The sequence below is a fragment of the Gymnodraco acuticeps genome, unplaced genomic scaffold (assembly GCF_902827175.1).
Source record: "Gymnodraco acuticeps unplaced genomic scaffold, fGymAcu1.1, whole genome shotgun sequence".
Lineage (NCBI taxonomy): Eukaryota > Metazoa > Chordata > Actinopteri > Perciformes > Bathydraconidae > Gymnodraco > Gymnodraco acuticeps.
The window spans coordinates 190,851-217,279 of record NW_022989961.1 but is presented as its reverse complement, the minus strand read 5'-3'; the positions used below and the strand labels follow the sequence as shown (position 1 = coordinate 217,279).

At 42.4% G+C, this 26,429-nt stretch overlaps 2 protein-coding genes across 2 annotated transcripts; one reads left to right on the top strand and one right to left on the bottom strand.

Annotated features, from left to right (window-relative positions):
* The first annotated feature begins 434 nt into the window (after nucleotides 1–434).
* LOC117542866 lies at nucleotides 435–5,141 on the top strand. Its single transcript, XM_034210752.1, has 3 exons — nucleotides 435–499; nucleotides 599–673; nucleotides 777–5,141. Exon 3 carries the CDS (start codon nucleotides 1,440–1,442, stop codon nucleotides 4,371–4,373), a length of 2,934 nt encoding a protein of 977 aa, XP_034066643.1. The 5' UTR covers nucleotides 435–499; nucleotides 599–673; nucleotides 777–1,439; the 3' UTR covers nucleotides 4,374–5,141.
* A 6,052-nt stretch (nucleotides 5,142–11,193) lies between these two features.
* On the bottom strand, nucleotides 11,194–24,994 carry wnt5b (wingless-type MMTV integration site family, member 5b). The gene is made up of 6 exons (XM_034210749.1): nucleotides 24,329–24,994; nucleotides 23,167–23,254; nucleotides 22,855–23,014; nucleotides 18,645–18,937; nucleotides 12,829–12,987; nucleotides 11,194–12,736 (listed from the first exon to the last, which is right to left on the bottom strand). The coding sequence occupies exons 1-6, from the start codon at nucleotides 24,502–24,504 to the stop codon at nucleotides 12,437–12,439; spliced, it is 1,176 nt and encodes a 391-aa protein (XP_034066640.1). The 5' UTR covers nucleotides 24,505–24,994; the 3' UTR covers nucleotides 11,194–12,436.
* Between the last annotated feature and the right edge of the window lie 1,435 nt (nucleotides 24,995–26,429).

Sequence of the window (26,429 nt, the reverse complement as noted above, 5' to 3'; positions counted from 1 at the left end):
ACTGCGTACCGGTGAGTACCGGCCCAATTCCAGCACTGGTTGTAAGCACAGTGGCGATCTGTTGTTATTAGCATCTGGTTAGCTAGCTATGCTAACGAATTTAAAGAGCTTTTCTACAACCAGGTGGAAGAGAGCTCTCTCCTGAGAGGCTCAAATAACCTCAGCTCAGTGAGGTTAAGGCACACCTTGATATCATTATAGTTATTAATGAGACTAAATAAAAAATAGGTATAAAATACTATGACAGTAACAAAAAAGTTGTTAAAAATAACAAGAATAGAGTTTAAAAGGGCAGTGATTTGTAAAATATCCCAAAAGAAAAATCTGCTTACAGTTCTGTTTCATATGGGTTGTAACTGACCGCTACGTTATTTAATATGCATGGTTAGGGGCGGGCGTAGGTATGGGTGTGACGCTGCGAACCCCGGAATCATAACTGATTTAAACTATTGCCAGGCAACGAGGTCTAGCCTGTGCTACGGACCTCTCAAACATACACGTAAGTTACTGAATTGCCACGAATATTGTGTTATATAATCGGTTTCTATAGGTTTTAATTGAAACGGTGTGTGTTGTTCCTTGGCTCAACTGTTCATAGTGCCAAGTGATATATTAAGATAAGGACTGCCAGGCCTGACGTCGCACATATTGCACCCTCGGTGAGCGGAGCGAGGTACGTTACAGGGACTGTATTACAAGTGTTTGTTTGATCCGTGAATATATATTTGTGATTTAATCAATGACTTGTACTTGTTCTATGTCTGTATATATTTTAGTTTTCACGATGATTGAAAGACCATTAAAAGAAACTGCATCCGTCGAGACTCTGCTGTGATTATTGCCGAGGGCAGCTACAGTGAAAACTCGACTGCACGAGCCATTCACCACGTCGTGCCGGCTCAGCCAGCGGATACGAGATCATCTGACGTCCTGCACGTCAACGTACGGAGGCCAATGCTGCAGTAGGAGACTTGGCTGACTAAAAGTTAAAGCCAATAATAAATATAAGAAAATAGTCAATGTTAAGGTGGTAAATCGATTTAAAGCTGTCTGCTAAGCTAATTCATTGTATGCACAATTAACGAGCTCAAGAACAGCCATATCATATCGTGCATAAATACAGTCGTAAAGCAGAGAGCTATATAGTTAAAGAGGGCCCTTAACCATCTATGTCATTTCATGAGAACTTAATTCCCGAACGTGTATTAATGTTTAAAGGGTAAAAATTGTCTGACTGTAGAGCATTAGCAGTACTATTGTTTGTGACATTTTGTATCATTCATGTTTTGCTCATCTTAGCGTGTCCAAGTGTAAATGTCTGATGTGAGTGGTATATAGTTAAAGGTAAAGTTAAAGTCACCATTCACTTAAATTGAGTTTAGACATAAAACACTGTAAGACTATAGTTAAAGCACAAACAGAGGAAAAAGGGCAACAAAATGTCACTACCTGCTAAAGAAACAGACAAACCCCCAGAGACACAAGTCAGGTCCAGCTCTCGTGAACGAAGTCTAACACAAAAAGCCCTAGAGTTGCAAGAAAATGAAGCTAAGAAAAACGAAAAGGCATTCAATAAAGCCTACGACTCTTGGAAGCAGACAGCAAGAGAGGTTAGACTAAGACTGAAAGATTTCTGCTCAGCTGAAGACCTAAATAGATGCACAGAGGACACAGAATCCAAATATGTCATAGTACAGCAACATTATGAGCCCATTCGACGCAACCATACCACTACTCCAGATATTGCCAAGAAAATGGATGCATGTGTCACTCTTACAGCTGAGATTCGTGAATTACTCAGTAAAAGGCAAGAGAATATAGATGAGGTTTTCAACGACCAACTTGAGAAGGAGAGAGTGAGGGCGGCGCTAAATAAGAATGAGTATGGCTCTGTCTTTGGAAACACGAACACAGAAACTGTAATCTCAGAGTCATCACGAGAACCAAGTAACACCTCCAGCTCCTCTAGTAAACGTGCAGATGCAGAAGCAGACCTTGCAGCCAAACAAGAACAGGCAAAAGCTACACGAAGTTTACATGGCCAACAAGCAAGACTCGATAAACTGGAGAGTGAATGGAAACTCAAGGAAACACAAATGCTGGCAGAAATCAAACAGAAGGAGGCTGAAATGAAGTTAAAGCTAGAAGAGGAAAAAACAAGGTTACAACAGCTACATGTAGATAATGAAGTAAAAGTAGCAGCAGCTCGAGTGAGAGCGTACAGACATTTTGATGGGTTTGAAAGTTGTGAAGAAGAGGTCGACCACACATCTCAACATGGTGGCCGAAATACCGACCACAAACCCCCCCCCCCACTAAATCCACAAGCAAAGCCATTCCGGCTTCATCCTGCACCGCCTGAAGCGCCAACGTCTCAGGAAGAAGTCAGCCTAACCCAGGCAATTGCAAGCTCTTTTACGCTGAATCGTCTACCTGTCCCAGAACCAACAACGTTTACTGGCGATCCTTTGAAGTTCATAGACTGGAAGATGTCCTTCATGGCCCTCATTGGAAATAAGCCCCTCCCAGTTGGTGAAAAGATGCTCTATCTAAAGAGTTACCTCGCAGGGGAGGCGCGCAAGGCTGTAGAAGGATTTTTCTACAGAAACTCAGAAGATGCATATCACAGTGCCTGGGCAGTCTTGCGAGATAGATATGGAAACCCCTTTATTGTCCAAAAGGCTTTCAGAGACAAGCTCATGAAGTGGCCCAAGATAGATTTAAACGACCCCATAGCACTCAGAGAGTTTGCAGATTTCCTTCAAGGTTGTGTTGAAGCTATTCCCCATGTAAAGGGCCTGTCCATCCTAAACGATTGCGAGGAAAATCACAAGCTTCTCCAAAAACTGCCTGAGTGGATGGTTCACAGGTGGAGTCGGATTGTTGTTGAAGAGTTAGATACATTTGGAGACTATCCAAGTTTTGCACGTTTTACAGAGTTTACACAAAAGGAAGCTAGAATAGCTTGTAATCCCTTTGTATTCCCCCTCCTGATGAAAAACACCAAGACCACAGATGAGAGGTTTCTCAGGAGAACGAAAGCACTCAACACCAGTACTGAAATGAATGAACCCAACTCAGAGACATTTGTAACTTCAAACTCAAAACCATGGCCACCTTGTTTAGTTTGTAAGGATGAAACACATGGTATTGCAAGGTGCCCAACCTTTACAGCAAAGACTACAGACGAGAAGAAAACTTTGATTCACGAAAATAACCTTTGCTTCGGGTGCCTAGGAAAGGGGCACATTTCCAAAAACTGCAAAAGGCGACACACCTGCAGCACATGCAGTCGACGTCACCCAACCTGCTTACATATAGAAACAGACAAAAGACCTGCAGAGACATCAGGCAAATATTCTGCTGCCACAGGAGAACATACTAGTAAGGAGATCCACAAAGTTATGTCCCATGCAGTGACAAAGCATACTTCTGCCACCTCTAGCATTGTTCCAGTTCTGGTGTCGTCAACAATGGATCCAGATAGAGAAATTCTCACTTATGCCCTACTGGACACACAAAGTGATTCAACCTTCATTTTGGAAGATTTAGTTACTGAACTAGACGTGGACACTCAATCAGTGCAGCTGAAACTCAGTACAATGACAGCGGCTAACACAGTCATTGCAAGTAAGACTGCCAGTGGTCTTCAAGTTCGGGGACTCAACTCTGAAGCCTATGTCAAACTACAGCAGACCTACACACGAGACTTCATACCAGTTGAAAGGTCTCATATCCCCACTAAAAGAACAGCACTCCAATGGCCTCATCTCAAACACTTAGCAAACAAGCTACCACCACTTCAAGACTGCGAGGTAGGATTGCTAATTGGTTATGACTGCCCATCAGCGTTGGCTCCCTTGGAAGTTGTCACAGGAGGCGAAAACAAACCTTTCGCACAAAGAACCGTGCTTGGATGGAGCATCATTGGCTCAGCCAATCCCCATTTGGATAGACAGGGACACCAAAGCTTCGTACATCGAGTCACAGTGAAAGAGATGCCAACACCATCAGCCACCGACGTGCTGAAAGTCTTGGAATCAGACTTCAATGAAAAATGCTACGAAGACAAGTATGTGTCCCAAGATGATGTTCGCTTCATGCAACTCCTTAGTGACAACATTAGGCAGAAGGAAGACACGTACTCGGCCAAAAGGTGGCGACGAGTGCAATACCTGACCGAACAGTTCTGGAGTCGGTGGAAGAAAGAATACCTCCAGAACGTTTCCTTAAGACAAAAGTGGCACATACCCCAGCGCAACCTGAAGGTTAACGACATAGTCATTATCAAGGAAGACATGCTTCCAAGGAATCAGTGGCAGCTAGGACGAGTGGTCGAGACAACTGAAGGGACCGATGGTTTGGTTCGTTGAGTCAAGGTGCAAGTTGGAGATCGCAAATCAACAAAGAAACAAGATTACACCTCCAAACCCTCGATCATAGAACGTCCTATTCAGAAGCTAGTTTTACTCATTGAAGGTGAATAATTGGCTAAAATACACTTGCATCAGACATACTAGTAAACATGTTTGCTAAGGCGACAAAGCTTATTTGTGTGTGAACCACCATACCTTTAAGTGTGTTTTGTTTTTTGACGGTCTAGAAATCCTGTATGATTCACCCAGTTTGTTTACCTCGTTAAGTTTGTTCATCAGGACAGGATATGGTGGGAGTGTAACTGACCGCTACGTTATTTAATATGCATGGTTAGGGGCGGGCGTAGGTATGGGTGTGACGCTGCGAACCCCGGAATCATAACTGATTTAAACTATTGCCAGACAACGAGGTCTAGCCTGTGCTACGGACCTCTCAAACATACACGTAAGTTACTGAATTGCCACGAATATTGTGTTATATAATCGGTTTATATTGGTTTTCATTGAAACTGTGTGTGTTGTTCCTTGGCTCAACTGTTCATAGTGCCAAGTGATATATTAAGATAAGGACTGCCAGGCCTGACGTCGCACATATTGCACCCTCGGTGAGCGGAGCGAGGTACGTTACAGGGACTGTATTACAAGTGTTTGTTTGATCCGTGAATATATATTTGTGATTTAATCAATGACTTGTACTTGTTCTATGTCTGTATATATTTTAGTTTTCACGATGATTGAAAGACCATTAAAGAAACTGCATCCGTCGAGACTCTGCTGTGATTATTGCCGAGGGCAGCTACATGGGTGTTGAGAGATGTATCCATAGATCTCCTAATGTTGCTCTCAAAGTGCACCAGACTGATGCTTTCAACTTCAATATTTAAAAAATAAATCTTCCCGGGGGAACATGCCCCCGGACCCCCCTAGAGGAGGTTAGGTCCCCCCCCACCCACTTAAATCATGTTCACATGGATAGGATACTAAATACATTTGCACACATCTTGTGTCCATATCTTTCTGTTTTGGTGGTCATGCCACACCGTGCACATGCATGCATGCGTGAGTCATGGTGAGATATCTGGATTCAGAGGTTGCCTTTTCTTTGCACAGCATGAAAGAAAGGTGAAATGAGTGGGCTGTGATTTTAGTTTTTTTAAGCAGAGGTTGAATTCAATAATTTGTACGACCCTCGGAGGATGTTGTAAAAATTGAAAGGAAAAAGGTTCCCCACCCCTGCTGTAAATAATAATAAAAACCCTTGATTTTTAACTTAACATCTCTGTCTCCTATTGATCTGAGTATATTATAAAGAATAGCAGTTAATTGAAGCATTGAAGCACAGGCCTTTGTCAGATGGTATATTACGCTGTTTTTTTCCTGCTTCGAATAGTTCTCTCTTTTTTCCCCATACCTGTGTTTGCATCACTGTAACCAATGAGCACCTGCATGTGTATGAGAATGGCCCTGACTCCATGTCGGCCCAGATTTACAAACTCCTGGCAGGACAAGCTCCAGCTCAATTCTCACACTGAATTAAAAAAAAGTGAGTGAGGGACTGCAATATAAGAGGGAAAGAAAGAGAAACTTTAAAACTGTTCAATTGTTATGATGTGTAAAGACTGATATTGTTCTATAATCGTCTGAAACAGTTAAGTCATGATGTGAAACGGTTAACAAAGAAAAAGGGAAACTCAAGCTGCTGCTACACTTTATTGTATATATTTAAAATTAAGCACTTTTAAGATGCACATATTTTCAAAAGCTATTTTATTTAGTTTCTCTATTTTATTTTTAAATGCAGCCCGAGAGGAACATTACACATATCCACAGTATTTACTGTATATCTGTGTAGTTCAATGTTCATTGACAATAAATATTGTTGTTTTTGAATTGTACTTTCTTTATTTGATTGGCAGTCAGTTGTTGATGACATGCAGACGTTGATAAAGACACAGGTCACTTCAATACATATCACACTAATTCATGAAGCAAGTTAGAAATGTTGATGTTCCGGACCTTTGCATGGGGACATTTTCACTAACTGGACCTCGTTGAATTTTAGTTGAATACCCCTGACATAGAGTATGTTTCTTTCGTTTCCAGGGCAGAGGAGGCCTCAGAAATACCTTTTGGAAGAGGTGGCCTCTAAAAAATGTGAAAACCCAGCTGCCATTGGTGTGCTGAAGCAGATAGTGGTATCTCTGCTGAGACAGTGTGTGACGTTATGTCAGTACTTTGACCCGATTATTGTTGTGTGTGTTCCTGGGGAAATAGGTTTATCTTATCGTAGCTTACCTCATAGAAAACTCGTAAATGATGAGTGCACATTTGTATTTCATTTGATCTACAAGGACAGTGTAAGGGTTTAACTGTTCTCTGAGATATCAAAAACAAGATAACAAATGAGTTTAAATAAAGTTGTATAATAACAAGATACAAGAACTGCATGTGACTGCCCTACTATTTCTACACATTGTCAAAGTGTACCAAGCTGTACAGTATTTTTTATTCATGACAGCTTCTCATTCACTTATAATGTGTTAAAAATGATTTGATACATGCACAGTTTTATTGACTAAGCCAGTGTTTTTTCAGCTTATCGGTTGAACTGGCTGGCCGGCATAGAGTCTGTTTAAAAAGTCCACCCTAAAGGTTCATATTTAAATATATAAAAGTTCTGTGTTTCTAGAGTTCTGTGACAAGGCACATTGTGTCTTAGACGGTTTGGTTAAAAAGATCTTCCCTGAAGTCACAGCATACGAAGTGGATAGCTTTAAAATGCTCTTTTTTTTAGGAATTTGTCTCAGTTATCCTTATTTCTCCTGGTAGCAGCAGATGATACTGAATGACAACCTGTTTGCCAGCTTCATGGTCATTTTTATTTCTCAGTCTGATTGGAAGTTTAAATATGTCATCTAATTGCAGCATCCAAGTTAATATTCTGTTTCATCTTAAGATTTAAATAAGTGTAGAGTTTGAGAGTGACATTGATTGCAGATTCTGAATCATATTATTTTGTATTACAGCCAGCACATGATCTGGTATGCTTCTCAACACCTGGAGTCTCTGCTCACACCAAAGACCTTCAGCTCCACAGTGAATATTCAACATGCATTGGCATTGCGAATGTCAGCGTATTGCAGCGTGTTTGCATAACCTGGATTTCTGATTGCACCATATACACATTGCTCACCCAGCATTTTAATGTTTATTTGTTGCTCTATCTGTGCGTATATGGGAGTATATGTATAGACATCTTCCTGGGGGATTGTGGTCATCTAGATATTAGCTTCTGTACCAACTGGAGCTTCAAAGCACAATCGGCTGCTTTATGGATAATTTTAAACTCAGTTAAAGAAATGCTAACCATGCACAGTTCAATGTGTCTACAAACATAGTGTGTAAAATATGTGTGATGCTTTCTATCTACAACATCGGAGGTGTAGTTCAAACACACAGAGGAAAAAACATTTAAATATAAACAATGAAAAATTAAGAATAACCATAGATAAATATGGTAACACATCACTCCTCTTGCTCTAACATCATTCTTTCCAATATACCTTCCATTAGTTGTCAAGGGTGTGTGTTGGTGTTGTGTGTTGCTAGGATAATGGCCTCCACAAATCACAGCAGGTAGACCACACCTGACATCAGGCAAAACAAGTCCCAATGTAATACAAAGATCCCACATATGGCCACCAACACCCTGATTTAATACACACACGCAACCACACAAACACACCACTCAAACAGGGCGTGACAGAAGAGAAGGGAACAGGTTCTACCACTCCTCGTTCTCTCTTTCACAGGTCATGGAAATGTTTGACAAGAAAATAATTCTGAGTTCATATTAATAATACGGTCCAGGAAATAGTTTATTGCTTAAAAACAAGAATATATTTTCATTCATTGGTGCTCAGTGTTGACTTTGCATGTCTTCACCTGCGGCATGTAATGATTCAGAAATGATGCCAAACTTTTCATGAAGCCTGGAGTGACTCTTTGCATATTTGGTGTCACTGTTCATTTTTAATAACCTTTTCTAGTCGCTGCTCTGAATTCCCTAAAGTGGTTTGATGTGAGGCTATTAATGGATTTTGTTCGCAGATGAAGATGATGGTTAACCCTCCTGTTATCCTCAGATTGACTTTACACCCTGTGTCCTCTGGGGTCAATTTGACCCCAGTAGTTTAAAACCCAAGACAATGATCATATTCCAAATTGTCTCTGGTGCTTTAGGTATCTTAGTTGACTACCTAAATAACCTTTTGAATAAAACATTACCCCAACCTTCCCCCCTACAGACCCCTTTATACATCCAGAATTCCTATTATGTGACTATCGAAAAATATATAAATCACCATAAAATCTCACTGACTGAAATAAAATGTTAGAGTAAGATCTTTTTGATGTTGTTAAAGGACCAATAACTAAAGCAGAGGGTCGTTTTTTTTACAATGATACATTTGCGTGTAATAGTCACCTCAATATCATCCTGCACAATCAACACAAATATGTGTCAAATATTGACATTTGTATATGTTTTACACTACTAAAACAGCCTGGGGTCAAGGACCCCAAGGAACACCGGTGCGTACAAAGTGCGTACAGGGCATTTCAAAAAGATCTTCATGTTCATTTTACGTTTACCCATTAGTCCTCACTAAATTAGGAAAAGTCATGAAAAACGAAGCAAAACAAATAATGTGAACCATTTGTTTAGATACGTTAAACATTGAATGGGGTCAAATTGATCCCAAGGATAACAGGAGGGTTTAACATTTTCATTTTGTTGTTTGCATGAGCAAGTGTTTTTGCAACGGAATAACCCCGGATTATACTTGGTTTAATCACAAACTGTATATTTTTCAAGAGATACAACTAAAGCCATTAACACTCTAAACATGTTGAAAACAGGATTATGGCATAAATAGCAACTATTTGCATCCTCTTTGATCTCTCCAGAGAGAGGGTTAATAAAGTGCAAAATCTATTTATCAGCGTGAATAAAGTGATGTGAGTCTTCAACTTTGAACTCTCAGTGCATTTACTGAATCTACAGCATCATCCCAAGAATGACAGAATTGAGAAGAATTATTCTGGTTTACTGGAACTGAGCAGTCCATTCTGCTCCAGCCGCAGCTTGTATATATATACAAGATGCATATGTGATTCATCCATATATATATATATATGGATGAATGACCTTACACATCAGTGGCTGAGCATCAGGGATAGACTGGCTCTTTGAGCTCCCTGTGTGTTTCCAAGAAGACAGAAAAGGAGAAGGAAAAAAAGGGAGATGCTTGACCCCAATGACATCCTATTTGCACTCAAGGGTTCTTCTGGGGCAACATCCAGTCTGTTTTAGATGTTGTTGTTTCCCCCTGCTGGACCCAGAGGGAGCTGCTCCTCTCCTGCTAACATATGGGAGAGCAGGCTGTGGAGGAATTACTGCTCATTGTTCAATGCCAAAAAACTGCACGGAAATCAGAAAAGATGTCGTCTCGCAGTCATTTAGACCAACTGCAAAATGGCCAATTCATGCCACCAAGCAGCTTTGGATCATTATAAAGCAGCTGGCAGAACACACAGCAGTCCTGCAGGTAAGACCAGGGGTCGGATCAGGACTCTTCCTGAAGCTCTACTGGGGTCTCAGGCTGGTTAGCGCACAGATGCACACACACTTTTGGCCTTAAATCAGACCTGCGGCATCGAGCCGAGTGGGACATTTCTCGTCCCACTCGGCTGCTTAGCTGAGAGTTAACGCTGTAAAAAGAAAGATGAGAGAATATTTATAATAAAGTCTAAGCTGCAGGACAACTCATTTCATCAAACACCTGAAGAGACAAGTCAAACTTCAAGGTGATGGAGGGGGAAATGGAAATGTATGTGTATTATTGCGTCGCTTCCTTAGGGCTAAATGTAAGAACTGAGAAGTGGATGTTGTCCCCTTAAAAAAATTATGTTTTTTTGTTTGTTCCTGAGAATGATGCCAAATGTACAAGATGGACTTAAGGCACCAAAGCTGCAGACAGAGTGATGGTGAAATCAGCGCCAACATCCTCAGTCCTCCATCTGCACAGGAACAGACATAACAACTCAATCATAATGATAAGAAAAACATGGGAACATTCTCGAAAAGAGCAAGAAATGGCGCTGTGAAAGAAAGATAACATTACCTTTGTTTTAGAGCACAATGAAATCAGCAGCATCACCACCAGGATGCACTGTCCCTCCACACAAAGACAACAACAACAATCACACAGACAGAGACAGCACCACAGGTCCTCATGCCGCTCGGCTCAGTTGTCTAATCCAATTATAAGCAGCTACAAGTCATGGGATTGTTGGTCTCAGTACACACCTGTGTAACCATGACGACTGTGCGCTACACATTTCATCACTGCAGATTTAGGATGTGGCCGTGCTTTTCGTTGCTACATTGTACGTCATGCTGTGATGCAATACAACTATGAGGCCATTCATCAAAATCAGTTAAGAGTTGTTTGTAAAAGCCAGTTCTGCACAATTGTCATCTCATCATATTGTAGTACAAAATAATGCATATTACTATACAAACCACCATAAGAGACATTAAGCCAGTGCTTCAGACTAGAATTACTTAGTCCAATTATTTTAATGTGACATTTATAATGTTGGCATAGTTGGACGACTGTACTCCTTTTAGCAACTGCAGCATCATTTCCCCAAACACCCTGGAAATGACAAAGACGTGTCTGTTTGTAAAACACGCCGGCGGGGATCAGACTTTTCCAAAAGAACTGCAGCAGACTCAAGAACCGCACAAAGCTTTGTTTTTGAAGACTAGTTTATCAAAAGAATACACAATAATACTCAGGTATAAAACATAGAAAACAGAAAATGAAACACAATAATAAAATATACCTTCTTCTCTGATCTACTACTTGTTTAAAAGCAGTAATAAATTGCAGTCTTTCTGTTTTTCCACGTTCACACATTCATTTCCCACAGCATGTTCAGTCCACTCTGTCATCTTCATGGTTGCTATTGATTGGATTAGATTATACACTTAAAATATTCTTGCAAAATTCATGGTAATACAGAATTATAAAATGTTAGAGTCGACCCCACAGGGCTTTTTGTTGACAAGTTGCATAACAACGTGAGATGAACAGGTCCACTGGCAGTGTCTCTCAGTGCGGTGCATTAAGGCAGAGAGAGCATCATCTCACTGATGGAGGCCTCGCTCTCTTCACTGTCAGATGAAGGACGCCGTTGTTTAAATGTTCGTGGAGCCAAGATGGCTGCAACCAGCGAGCCTCATTACCTGCGCAGACACACGGTCAGGTCACAGCTGCTGGAGGTCTGCTCCAACATGTGTCTCCTGGAGGACTAAGTGTTTTGTTGACAAATCATCATAAAGTCCTTCTCATTGTACTTGAACCTTTTCCCTCTATTCCCTCCTCTCGTGTCAGTCTGGACATCTCGGGTGTTTCCCACACAGCAGCACACCTCACGTCTGCAGGAAGTTCTCTTGCAGGGTTAAAGTTCCGAGAAAGACACAGGGACACTGCTCAGCCCTCACATGGCTTCAAACTCCAAGAGGACTTTGATGACTCCTGAACCAGTGAGTTGTATGGGTCCAAAGTGTGCCTGCAGTTTGAGTCTCTTTAAATAACAATCAGAGTTGTATATTCATTTATTATTTATTAATATATGTATTTCATCTTTTATCACACTGGTAATAGGTGTCCATTTGTCCTTTATATCCTTCATCCATTTAGTCCTTCTTTTCTTTCCTCCTTCACTCAGGGTTGTGATCAGGATATCATGCAGGGGGAATCTCAGTTGATCGAATAAAAAGTTGTTCAAAAAGCGAGGAACAAATCCTATTCCTCTGTGCTTCCTCCTTTTGTCCACCTCTCCATCTTTACCCATCCACTGCATCTATGCATCATGGTGCTACTCACAGACACACAGCTGCTGTCCTCAGGATGGAACACAGCAGGGGACATAAATGGAGCAGGGTAAAACAAATGGATCTTAAGTCCCCCCCCCCATCCGCTTGTGTGCTATTTACACACAAACTGGTCTACGAGGGTGGAGCAGCGCTTGCACTTGACGTAGCAGCACCAGTGGAACTTGCAGTGGCAGCGCTCGTGCTTGTAGATCTTGAACTGGTCGTACCCTCGGCCGCAGCACATGAGCTCGCAGCCATCCATGCCCTCCGAGGTCTTGTTGCAGAGGCGGCCCTGCGTGCCCAGGGACCCCGTGGTCTCGTTGCGGAGGCAGTAGTCCGGACTGGGGTCCGTGTAGACCAGATCCTCCGGGCCTGGGGGGTTGAAGCGCTTCTCTACCAGCTCCAGCTTGCCCTGTTAGAAGTGGAAAGAGACAGCTTGTGTGAGATGATTCTTTCAGGGTTTTGTTCGTGACGCTTCCTCTGCTATGCGTGATGTTTGTATACCTTGCGTCCAATGCGCATGGCCGCCGCGCTGTCATACTTCTCCTTCAGGAACTCGCCCACACTCCTGAAGTCGGCCAGCTGGAGCCAGCAGGTCTTCAGACTGCAGGACCCCGAGACCCCGTGGCACTTACAGGCCACGTTGGCAAGGTTATAGGCCGCCTGGGGAGGGGAGAGAAAAGGATGTTATTGTTTCTTTATATCTGATGAAATCACAGTCTTTCATATTCCTACTATCCAGATCCAATTGAAATGTCCGTGCTCCAGCTCAAACATGCTGCACATTCAGAGAGAGACATTTCAGCTTGCAAAAGAGCACTTAAAAAGCCACTTGTCCTGCCTCGATTTTGACTTCCTTGAATATCAAAAGATTGCTGTAAGGTAAAAATACAAAATTCAATTAAAAAAAAGAAGAAAGTTGAACTGCCACTAAGAAAGCTATGATTATGAAACACTCCATTTGTCCTCCATTGATATTTAATGGGATTATTTTAGGGATATTTTACTAAAAGACCGCTAGCTTTATTTCACCAATATATCTCAATGTTGCTCTTTTAAGTCTAGCACAGATATTATGTGTCACCTTTATAGAATGTAAGTTAACTGACACACACATTACATATCTACCAATGCCAGGACTTATTTTAGATTTTTTCTTTTATTGTTATTCTATATGTTTTTGATCAGTATCTCTTTTATTATTATTATTATATTTATTTGTATATATTATTTTTATTATTATTATTTTATATATATGCATTTTTTTTTGCAAGGCAATGGTGATATGTATATAGTTTGTGTTTAGTAGTGTCTTCATGTTTAGGAGTCTTATAGTACACATTTTTAGGTAAGCACTAAACTTAAAATTGGATCAAAATAAATACAAAAATGTATTTATGTTGCTTCTACGCTGCTGCTCTCTAGTGGTCAACCTGTGAAATCACTCAATCACACTTTATTCATAGCCCAATATCACAAATGACACGTGTCTCAGGGGGCTTTACAGTCTGAACAACATGACACCCTCAGTCCACAGACCACCTGCATCAACAACTCCTAAAGAAACCCCACACACACACAACTGAATACAACGTTTAGGGAGAGCAACAGAGGAGGATCCAATATGCAATCCAAATGATAACAAGGATAATATGAACGTATATAAAAGGAAGTGACATGGCTCCAGGTGGATACTAAGTAATGCAGAATAAATGTGATCACCAAACCCTGGAAAATCCAGGTACTTCCCGAAGATATAGACATCTTAAGACTTAAATATTTAAATGCAGCCTTTTGCAATTGTTTAAGGCTACTGCTCCATCAATAAAATGTAGAAGAAAAATGTGAATATTGGGTGAAAGGAGAGAGCCCACTTTTTCCATGCCCTGCTCCTCCAGGGACTTTCCTCCTAAATTAGCCTCTTACTGGAACACATGTAGAAATGTTCCTGTCTCCGGCTCTCTGTCACCACTGTGCGCTGATGCAAAACCCACTCCGGTTCAAATGTGAGGTCAAATACAGTAGATGACCTGAAGTGAAAAGTGCAAAGCAAAGAAAAGCAAAGAAAAGATTCTTTGCAGCGCGGCTGTCAATACATCTCCACCAAAGTAAAACAAACAGCTGACTGAGAATAGACGGGTTACTGCTAACCACAGGAAGCACGGCTCTATTGTGAAGTCCACTTTCCCACACAGCTCCTTTTAAAAAACAAAGATGACATATCATTAGTTTGGCTATCCAGTCAGTCAAATAACAGAAACCATGGAGTGACCACTTTGCTGCTTTTCATTACACTTGAACACCGGCTAAATGTCTAGAAAATGTAAATACAAGCATAATTTGCCGTGATTTAAAACAAAACGCCTTATCTCAACCCCAAAGAGTCCTAGCCATTATCTTCATGACTTTTCTTTGCCTCACAAGTTTGGGAACTGTTTGGCGGGGTCTCGGCATAATGAATGGTTTTATACACGTGTGTATACGGAGGAAACAGAACAGGAAATACAAGATTTATGGCCGTGGCGGTGGACTTTAGAGGAGCCCTTCACACCCCGCAGCTCCGCCAGGCAGCATCCCATAAACACAACACACCCCTCCTCCACACACACACACACACACACACACACACACACACACACACACACACACACACTTTATACCATGTCACTAATCATGCATTGTGCTTTGTTTCCTGTTTGCAGCAGCTCCCACCATACTTGCTGATTCCGTTTTCTCTGATTCCTCGCACAAATGAAAGCCATCACTCCTCACATTGCCTGATCTCAATTACCTTCTCACCTCTGTTAACCCCTGCATCCCGAACACCCGACCCCCACCTCCCACCCCTGCTCACCCTCTACTTTACTACCCAGCAGGCATAGCACTCGGCACCCTCCAATCCTGTGACTCGACCCCGCTGACCCCCTCAGACAGAGAGCAGGGACAATGACATTCTGTAGAGCCTCGTTTCAAACGTTTGAGTTCTGGTTTGGATATTTTCTCACTTTGAACAACATTTTGAATTCAACGTTAACAAAAGGACTTACATATCTATGACTGCTATTAAGGAAAGTATGTCCTCTTTTCAAAGGTTAGAATTGGTTGCATACACACATTCAGAGCCGGGGGAAATACTCTTGTTTTACGGGCCTCAGATCCCCCACTGAGGGGGTTAGAAGAGGCTCAGACCCACTACAATTAAAAGGTAGGATTGAAACCCTTTTTTCACATCTATGGCCCCAAACTGTGGATAACAATTTGAGGATATCAGTGAGGCCAGGAACAGTGGGAGGTTGAGCCTGAAACCAGATGCATTTGAGTGAGCTATTTGCAATCTGATCCTTTTCCTCTATGTAAAATATTTTACATGTCCATTTGTGATTCTAGAATGTATTATTTATTTGTATTATTATAAATATTTGTTTCTATTTTATTATGTTTATACTATATTCCACCTTTTAAATGTGTTAATGCCTGAACACCCTGATGCTGTAATAAAACAATTTCTCAATTAAGGACAAATAAAATATCTATCTACCGTTTGAATTTGACTATAGATGCATCTTATTAATATTTAATTTAATCATAGAACAAGCAAACTATGCAAACGTGTGTGTGTGTGTGTGTGCGTGCGTGTGTGTGTGTGTGTGTGTGTGTGTGTGTGTGTGTGTGTGTGTGTGTGTGTCCTGCATCATACTGAGCTATTTGGTGGGTCGTGTCGGCTGGGTGCAGTGACACTAGACCTGATGAAAACACACACACACGCGGTCAGTCATCCGTGGTAGAGACACGGTCCCTGTGTCAGGCACAATAGATTCTGCTCAGACAGGGTTAGGGGTTAGGAGCCGCGTGTGTGTGTGTGTGTGTGTGTGTGTGTGTGTGTGTGTGTGTGTGTGTGTGTATGTGTGTGTGTGTGTGCGTGTGCGTGTTAGTACCAGCATGGGGTAGATATAGAGAAAATAGCCCACCCGGCTGTGGGATAAGCAGTGAATGGGGATTAAAGAGGGGGGACTCATATTCAGGTTGAATGTTAAAACTTAAAAAATATTGTTATTAAATACATATTTTTAAGATGATTTTTGTGCTTGCTGTTAACATTATTTCACCAGCTAGAGTTGTATTATTGGCCACTGGAGCAGCTCCACTGAGTGATGCACTCTGAGCTGTAGAGAAAGACCCTCACACACCTGAGTGTTGGTCAGCTGATCAGAAAATGTCCATTGTTGCAGTTAGTAAAGTGATATTTAAGATTGACTTCAGAGCAGAGGCAGCACTAAGGTGACCTGGTATTGTTTTTTGACGGGAATGTACATCCAGTTGTTTTGGTCTCTGTGTGACCTGCCTCGTCTGATCTGTGTGAAACGGAGGCAGTGAACCTGGGTGGCAGTGTGTGTGTGTGTGTGTGTGTGTGTGTGTGTGTGTGTGTGTGTGTGTGTGTGTGTGTGTGTGTGTGTGTGTGTGTGTGTGTGTGTGTGTGTGTGTGGGTCTTTGAGAGTCAGGGGACTGTGACGGAGGTCCATCCCTCACCCTGCGTCTCTGTCTCCAGACGCTTGTACACACAGACGACCGCGTTATCCGCCTTGCACACAAATCAATGCACGTGCATGCGCACACACACACACACACACATACACACATACACACGCACACACACACACACACACACAGTGGCACACCCCTGTCACTTCCACAAAAGCTCTGCGGTTTGCCTTGTTCAACCAAGCAAGACAAATCCCGCTTAGGAACAAACCGGCGTGGCGACGGGAGAAAGAGAGAAGAAGGGAGGCAGAGGAAGAGGAAACGCTCTTCCTCCTTTTCATCTCTCTCTGCTCCTCTCTTCCATTTCGATGGACAGGCAACAATAAAAAACAGGGATCAAACAGGAGAGAGGAGGAGAAGTCGTTCAAAAGATTGTGTGTGTGTGTGTGTGTGTGTGTGTGTGTGTGTGTGTGTGTGTGTGTGTGTGTGTGTGTGTGTGTGTGTGTGTGTTGTTAGGTAAAGGCTATGGCAGTAGATTTTTCTCTCTCATACACTCTACGATAGCCCCAATGGGACCCTCGGCAGAAACACAACCTCTCCAGACCCTCACCTTTGACCCCTGATACACACACTCACACAAAACCAGGCTCACTGTCTCTCACACAAATCAAACGGAGCTGAGACGACACACACACTCTCTCTCACACACACACACACACACACACACACACACACACACACACACACACACACACACACACACACACACACACACATACACACATTAAACAAAACTCCTCTAACTGAAGATAAACACATTCTCCTGACCCAGTGTGTACCAGAACGAGCAAATGGACCTTTTACGAGGAAGGTGTGTGTGTGTGTGTGTGTGTGTGTGTGTGTGTGTGTGTGTGTGTGTGTGTGTGTGTGTGTGTGTGTGTGTGTGTGTGTGTGTGTGTGTGTGTGTGTGTGACCTAGTCGAAGGTGAAAGGTTTCTGTTAGTGCATTTCTCTCTACCTGAAAGCATTTCCAAACACTTTTAGCTCCAGTACAAGGTCTGGAGCTTCTAATGGTTGCTGTATGGCAACCAGAGAGGGACAAAAACCCTCAGAAACCCATTTATCCATCCATCCCCCCATCTCTTCATACAATTAAGCATGTTACTGTCTATTGTAATAATGGATTTATTTAGAAATGGCAATTATTGCTCATTTTGATCATAGAAGACAATTCTGTAAATTATTCATTTTGTACGTTTTTTTTCAGGCTAAATTACTTTTTGAGAGGAAAAAGTATCTCTGTTAAACACGAGATTTAAATGATTGCCTTTGCATGATTCCTTGAGAGGCTTAGAATTTCTTTAACTGAGGATATCCCCAGTTTTTAATGTGTGTATTATGACTAAGTGTGTGTATGTGTGTTTTCCTTCACTGGAATGTGCATTGACCTGGCGACCTAGCCCGACTCCAAGGGCGTTAGCAGTTATACCATATGGACACTCCCAATAAATAACTTGCACACACACACACACACACACACACACACACACACACACACACACACACACACACACACACACACACACACACACACACACACACACACACACACACACACACACACACACACACACACACACACACACACACACACACACACACACACATTCTGCCAGGGCAGGCAACAACCTTAATTCACACACACATTCTTTATTGCAGAGATGATATAGGATGAGTTCAGAAGCGTAGAGTCACTCACTTCCTTCGACAAAGTTTTCCTCCAGTCATCAAAAAGTATCATTTCAATTTTTTAAAGACAAAAACTGAAGTAGTGTCTGGTACCTGTCTGCCTGCCTCGTTGTTCTGCAGGTTCATCAGGGTGCGGGCGTGCTCCAGGGACCCCCGAGGGTAGTTCTTCTCTCGCTCCCTGGCGTCCACGAACTCCCGGGCGAATCGGTACCCATAATGCACGTTGTCGCCGCAGCCTCCCCAGAGCCAATCACGCGGCAGGTCGCGGGGGCGGGCCGAGCGGCTGCAGCCACAGGTGGAGAGCTCGCCCTCCCGGCACGCCCGGCTGACCGCGTTCACCACGCCCGCCGCACTGATGGCGTACGTGAAGGCTGTCTCCCTGGAGCCTGAGGGAGGGAGGGGGGGGGGGTCATTAGATTACTCTAAGATATACACTGATACTGAACCAATAAGGTAAATAAAGTAACTTAGTACATTTACTAAAGTACTGTACCTAAGTACAATTTTTAGATACTTTACATTTACAGTATTTACATGTTTTGCTACTTTGTACTTCTGCTCCACTACATGTATTTAATACCTTTAGTTACTCTACAGATTTGGATTAATGATGTGAAATATAATCAACTCTTAAATCAGACTTTAGTTACACCTGGAGTAAATTCACAAGCTACCCTGCTGCGTTTGTTTCACCTTGAACAGCTTAGATAAACACATTTATATCAAATTAATTTGAATCCAAACTTATCATATATATTATTCTGAAATGGACCAATCTGCATAATGAGTACTTTTACTTTCGGTACTTTAAGTATATTTTAATGCCAATACTTTTGCACTTTTACTTTAAGTCACATTTTGAATGCAGGACTTTTACTTGTAACAGAGTATTCTTACACTCTGGTACTTCTACTTTTACTCAAGTACAAGATCTGAGTACTTCTCCCACCTCTGAGATTAGGTAAGTGCTCATCATGTTTATTGCTGTTTTGGCTGTAGTGAATGTCGTGTTCACTGACAGGAATCATGGGTAACTGCTCAGGTTACCCCCCCGCCCCACCACCCCACAACACACAGCAAACAGCCCCACACCCCACTCCACCTCACAATAGACAATAGAAGTGATTTCAGGCCCTCACTGTGTACCTGGTTAAACTCAACCACTTCAAACAGCAGCAGCCCAGTGATCCAAAATACATGAGAGCATCTGATCAGGTAAACATATACCTGCCTGGTTTGCTAAGGATAAAGGATAAAGGATAAAGGATAGCACAGATGACCAACAATATTGTCTCCCTCGCTTCTAGTGGTGGCATCTGGCTCTCCAATACTTTGGCTTTTATGTGTCTTGCTCATTTCTGGATTATATTTGTGGCACTCACGGCAAAGGATTGTTTTGTTTTAATATTTAGCAACATGTCTTTCCAGAAACAATGTCCCTGTCACTCTGTGTAAGCAGTTAACATTGGCCACTATTTTCTATCTAATAAACAGTCTCTATAAATACTGTTGCATGTGAATTTGCGGACAAGTAAAAGTCAAAAGTAAACATTTTCGGGAAGGATTGTTGCAGCTAACAGTTATTCTTCAATCCAGAAAGCACCCACAGTAAAGGTAGTCTACATTGTATAAGGGTTAAGGCAGACGGACATTTCAAACCCTGTACAAATGAATCAACTATCTGCATGGGCGACACTAGAGGAAAGGAATTGTCCCCTAAAAGAGAAATGACCCTTTAAGAGGATCCTGGATACATCAGAAGCTCTAACTCTGATGTACTGCACTGCAAAGACCTGCAGGTAAATACATCATTAACATCGAAACACAAAGATGGTTCCCGACTAAATCTGTTTTAAACAAACAAAGGAACATCTCTCTGCTGTTACTCTTTGATGTTGGCTCAGTACACTTCAGTATTAATGTTTTCTGCCCGCCCGCTCACACTGTGGAATACACACCCTGCATGTCTATTCTCTGCATTAATACACAAACCCTTCCAACACACAAAGACCAGTCAGGGCTGACAGAGAGCCTCAGAGACCACAGAGAGGTTTTACTGGATATTATAGGGGGGCATTTCTCTGTATAACACAGTCACAACTTGTGTTGCTACAGAAACCAGATCATTTTGAAAACTAACCTGTGTTTGTTTTGTAATGTTTCAAAATTCTTGTTATTGCACATTTGTATTGGTGTGTTTACCTCAATAAGATTATAATGATGTTGTTTTCAAAATTAGCAAATATCTGTTAATGCTATTTCTGGCTCGCATAGTTGTTTCCCCACTAATGTGCTCTGTCCCTTTCAAATAAACAAATAATCATTGTAAAAAAGATTATTTTAATTATTTAAGCCTGTTATACTGTCTCAGTCATGTTGCGCTTGAATTTATAGTTAGATATATACTATTTTGGTATGCAATTATCTTCTATAATTATAATATTCCAACTGAAACACTATTGGGATAAAGTAGTGTAGTAAAAAAAAGTACAATTGCTCTAATACTCTATTGACATTCTTAGGTGCTTGTATTTACTTGAGTATTTAATGTTGACCGCTTTAGTTACTTTAGATTATTAGCTAACAATGAATATATATAAACTAACAAATAAACTATGAAACATAATGATATCATATGTCATGATATCCAGCAGCACTATATATAAAGTAATTAAAGGTTTCACATTCACCAGCTGCTATGAACACATTAATGCATCAACAATCACAAGTAATAAGTAATTCATTATATATCATTCTGAAATGGGCCATTTCTTCTACTTTTGGTAGGCTACTTTCAGTATATTTTGATACCTAAACGTTTGTACTTTTACTTAAGTAACATTTAAATGCAACACGTATACTTGAAACAGAGCACGTCTAATGTATTATTGCTGCTTTTACTTAAGTATACAATCTGAGTTCTTTTTCCATGTTGTTGCTTTTCCTGTGTTATTTGCAGCCTCTAGTATCGCTCGTTGATATATGATGGGATGCCTGTAGCCTGGAATAAACACCAGGCAGACAGACAGGCAGGTATGCATGCAGAGCTTCCATTCAGCTTTTAGGAGCAGAGGGTCCATCTCAGGTCCCTCTCACATTATGCAGCGGATAAAGAGTCAGGAGCGGCGGAGGGTTTATGGGCTGCGGGGCCCAGACTTCAAATAGCGGGTCCGGATCTGCCGGCTCGGTGTCAGCTCATCAGCGCATTTCAAAAGAGCAGCCGCGGGACAATGGGCCGCCTCACACCTCCACATAAAGCTGGAGATAGACGGACTGTCAATAGAGAGCCCGGCCAACAGCAGAGAGTCTGAGGCCGGACACCTCGCGGACTCCCGCAGCGGATCTCACACCTACATGTTGATGAGAGCTTTCCCACATCGCCTGCTGGGAATTAGACGCACATGAGACTGATCCCAGGGTCTGATCTGCTGCTGCGTGTTTACTGAACCTCTGCGTGGACACTACACGGGCTTTGCGCTCTTAATTGTGCAGTGTATGTGCCTCTGTCCGCGTGCCCGCTTTAACTGGACTGAGGAAGTTATTGTTGCGCGTGCGCAGGGCCGCCCCTTCCTACAGGCAGATCACGCAGACTGCGTGGGGCTCACCTCGCGGAGGGGGCCTCATCTTGCGGAGGGAGCCTCAACTGAGTCGCAAATACGGCGCACCTATGCGCTTATGCGGCGCAATTAGTGTGGCGAGGCTCCACTAGCTTGTTTCAATGTGAGGCTACTGTTTAGCTCATATTCCTGACCAAACAGTGACATGCAGTCTAATATTATTTCAGACTGTTACTTGAGCGACCTCAGATAACCTCCTGTGTTCTGTCAGACATTTAACATCCTGACCGGCATGACCTGTCCAAACTCCTGTTGTGTTTGAATCATAATAACAGTTAAATCAGGGTGAAACAATAAACTGCTGCATTACGTACTGCCTTGCATCTAAGAAAGAAAAAGCCTAAACTAAATATTTAAGAAAGAAATGAACTCTGTTGGTTTTCAGTATAAAGCAGTTGTTGTCAAGTTTAATTTGTACAGATTATTTTATCTTTCAAAGACACAACACAGCTGGTTCAGTTCCTGCTGTCCTGATGCTGGATGTAACATCTGGGATTTTACATGCTTGAGGAAATCACGTCTTTTTCTAATTGCTTATCTGACGTTATAATGCACAATCATACATATGGAGGCAGAAATAAAACAAAACACAGAATTAAATGTGTCATCACTCTTAGATTTGACTGAGAGGTATTTAAAGACATTAGACAACAACAATCAGTTCTCCTTATGCTGATCGGACTCACCGATCTGCATGACGCGTCCGAACACCGACGTGTTGTCCACCGTGCTGCAGTTCCACCTCCTCTGTCTGAACTGGAACTGGCACTCCTTGATGCCGGTCTTGGCTCCGTCTCCGATGTGGACCATGTGGTCCTGGTACAGCTGGCACAGCTTCCTCTGGCCCTGCAGATTAGCAGAGATTAGTTAATGGTTCCATGCTTCAGCGGTCCCTGTGAGGATATTCTTAGGACTCAGATCAGGGGTTAGTCTGTGTTGAAGTTGATGTTGTACAGCCAGAAACTGAGCTCTTGAAGGTAGGTTTGCAACAAATGTACCTGGGAGAGACCGGACAGCTGGCTGCACAGAGGCTGCGCTCCGATGATGTACATCTCGGGCCGCTGGATGGGGGTCAGAGCTAGTGACCTGAGAGACAGAGGGCCATATGAGTCTAACATTGAACCAATAAACTCTATCTGTTACCATCAGAGATAAGTGGCAGAGACAGGATCTCTGTGATGTACGACTCTCCCTGGAAGGAGGTCGGCGCTGCAGAGGACAAAGTTCAGACACAAGTTTATTAGTATGACTGGCCTATAAAGGGAAGATAAATAGACTGCTGGTGTTCATCTCTGCAGACACTCCCCTCCTTTCTCCTTTCCTGTCCATTTCACCCAAACAGTTGCAGCCTAATCATACATTTTGAATCATTTTGGTTTAAAACCAAGTCACAATTTGTCCCTCATGACTCGTGACCCTCCCATTGAAAGGCTATTCTGATTCTACATAAACTGACAGGAAGGTGAACCCAATCCTGCTCTAACCTGCACACCCCCTCCTCAACATTACCACAAAGCCAACAGCATAGTTGCAGAGTTGCCCTGTAAGTCAAGAACAAGTGTGGCTAATTGAGGCTCCTGCAGCACAGCAGCAGCAGCAGCAGGCCGCCATGCGGGCCATTTGGGGCTCAGCAGGGTAAATATTGTGACAGAGCCCTCACATTTGTTCCATAGGGCTCTACAGGACTGGGCATCACCCCCAAAATACACACACAGACACAAGAGAAAACAAAAAGTCTATAGTTCACATTTCTTGGCCATTTGTCTTCTTATCAACGGCATCCAAGAGAAAAAGATTGAGGAGAAAACATTTTTTAACTGAAGCTTGTGTCATTTGGGCATAACAAAACAGACATCCCTCTGTATATCACAACAAGGGATGTGTTGTATATGTGTCTATGTAAATGTATTCAGACCCACTGTGTTTAGGTCCTGTCCTGCATGTGTATGTTGTATACTGTGTGTAATGAATATGGTGAACACCTGAAATTCCCCTTGGGGAAGGTTCCTCTTCTCCTTCTTAAACAAATTAAGGGCTATAACATATTCAACAACAAAAAAACATGTTCTAAAAATCTGTCAAAGTTCGACTACTTCTAAATGGATGTCATAGGTCATCAGTGCTCAAACATAACAATGTATTTATCTTTCAGTAACTCACCACCATGAGTTGGCATCCACCACCAGCAGTTGGGAGCTGCACGCCAGGAAGGCGGCTGCCAGAAGCAGATGCCGCAGGGCGCCGGTGCGCCTCCTCCGGACCGGTCTGGTGTCCATGGTCCGCCGCGTCACCGCCACACAGCCGCTGCGGGGGAAAGAGTTCTGCTGTTGAGACATGGGCAGACAGTCAGGAGGGGTCCGTCCTGCTCGGGACAGCGTGTGGCGCTGCGAGGACAGTCCACTGGTTTGCACCTTTCCTCCCGATGTAGTGTTTAGAACTATAACAAAACAACCTGAAAGGGGCTGGCTAAAACTAATTTAAAAAGGGCAGATTTGTAATCCTCAGGGATGAAAGTCGGTCTGAAATTACAGCAGCATTTCCCCAAAAGGCCAGGGTCTGCTTGTTTAAAATCCAGTGTCTCCAATCCAAAGGCGTGCGTAAAATGGTTTTGGTATCATTTAGGTTTTACGCAAAGTGTGAGAAGTGTATTTCCTCTCACGTATTTGGAGATAAATACACAAAGCTACAATGTGAAAAGCGTGATCCTCTTGTTGTCTTGAGGAAAGATTAAGAAGGAGATTAAAACGCTAATTGAGCAGCAAAGCGACTGTTCATTTCCCTTCCTGTCCCCTCACCACCACCACTCCACATCTCTCTCTCTCTCGCTCTCTCTCTACACTCCTCCTCTTCTCACCCCCACTTCACCCCCACTTCAACCTAACCCCCCCCCCCTCTCCCTCCCTGGTTATACATTGCGCGCGCATCGGGGTGCATTTGTGTGAGCGGCGAACCACCAAATGGGTATTGGACACAGTCAACAATGGAAGCAGAGACTGGAAACACCTGTGATGTTGCATTCAGAGGTTTTAAATAAGATTAAAGAGCTAAATCAATTGTGTTTTTTGGGGCAAGCTCTTCCTCATGACTTCAGCCGAAACACTAGACAAGGCCTTTATGATTTCTGTCTGACCGGGGATCAGTTTAATGTCCATGGATCATCCGCTCCTTTAATTAAGAAGTTAAACTTGTGTATTATAATACCCATGCATCACTCATTTGGGTAAAATAGGACCAGCAGAAGGTGTAAAGTAGGATAGGGTAGAAACATAATGAGCGATTGGATTTGAACTCTTTACAAAACCGACCTCACAAAAAGTTCACGTGCTCAAATTCCTTCCATCAGCTGAAGTGAATAATTTGTTTGAATAAAAGGTGAGTACTTCAAAAATCGTCTAATCCCCTCTCTGGTCTGCGAAAAAAAAAAAAAAAGACCATAACACACCATAACCCCGCCTCTCTCACATACACACACAATATACGCACGAACACACACACGCACGCACGCACGCACGCCTGGGACCTGGGGGGGTCTGTGATCTGAGGAGGTCTGGGGGGTCCTAAGCCTGAAGAAAATGCCGGTTTGAAAACATTCATAAAAAACGGAGAGCTATTAGTTTAAGGAATGTTTTAGGTTGACTAATAAAAAAGTCATCAAGTTCCATAATCCTGAAACAGTGTTTAAGGTGTGCTGCTGTCTGATACACACTAATGCAACATCACATGTGGCTTGATCCATACCGGACATTCGTAAATGAGATAGAGATCTAAGATATGTCAACATTATAATATTTGGAAATGTGCTGAATTTCTTTTGGGTGTTTCTGCAGAGAATCGGATGTCCCTTGCTTCTGCATTATAATAGATAGGCGCTGCTTTCATCTCCCGGGGGCACACACACACACACACACACACACACACACACACACACACACACACACACACACACACACACACACACACACACACACACATACAATGATCTAACTGGCTGCCTTCAATAAACGTCTGATTGACATTCTGCAGTGGGCGGGTTTTGGGTCAAAGTCAGGTTGAGCGAGGGAATAAACAATGAGATGATAAAACTTTTTTAGGAAACAGGAAATTGATTATAATATATTATAATATGCAACACCAGGTAAACTGGTCCGACAGACCCTGAGTCACCCTGAGGCTGAATAAATGGTTTCCTTTCTGCTTGCTTCCTGTTTTTCCACTTGTCATCTGCAGTTTACAAGATTATGCACTTTATAACAAGCCTTTC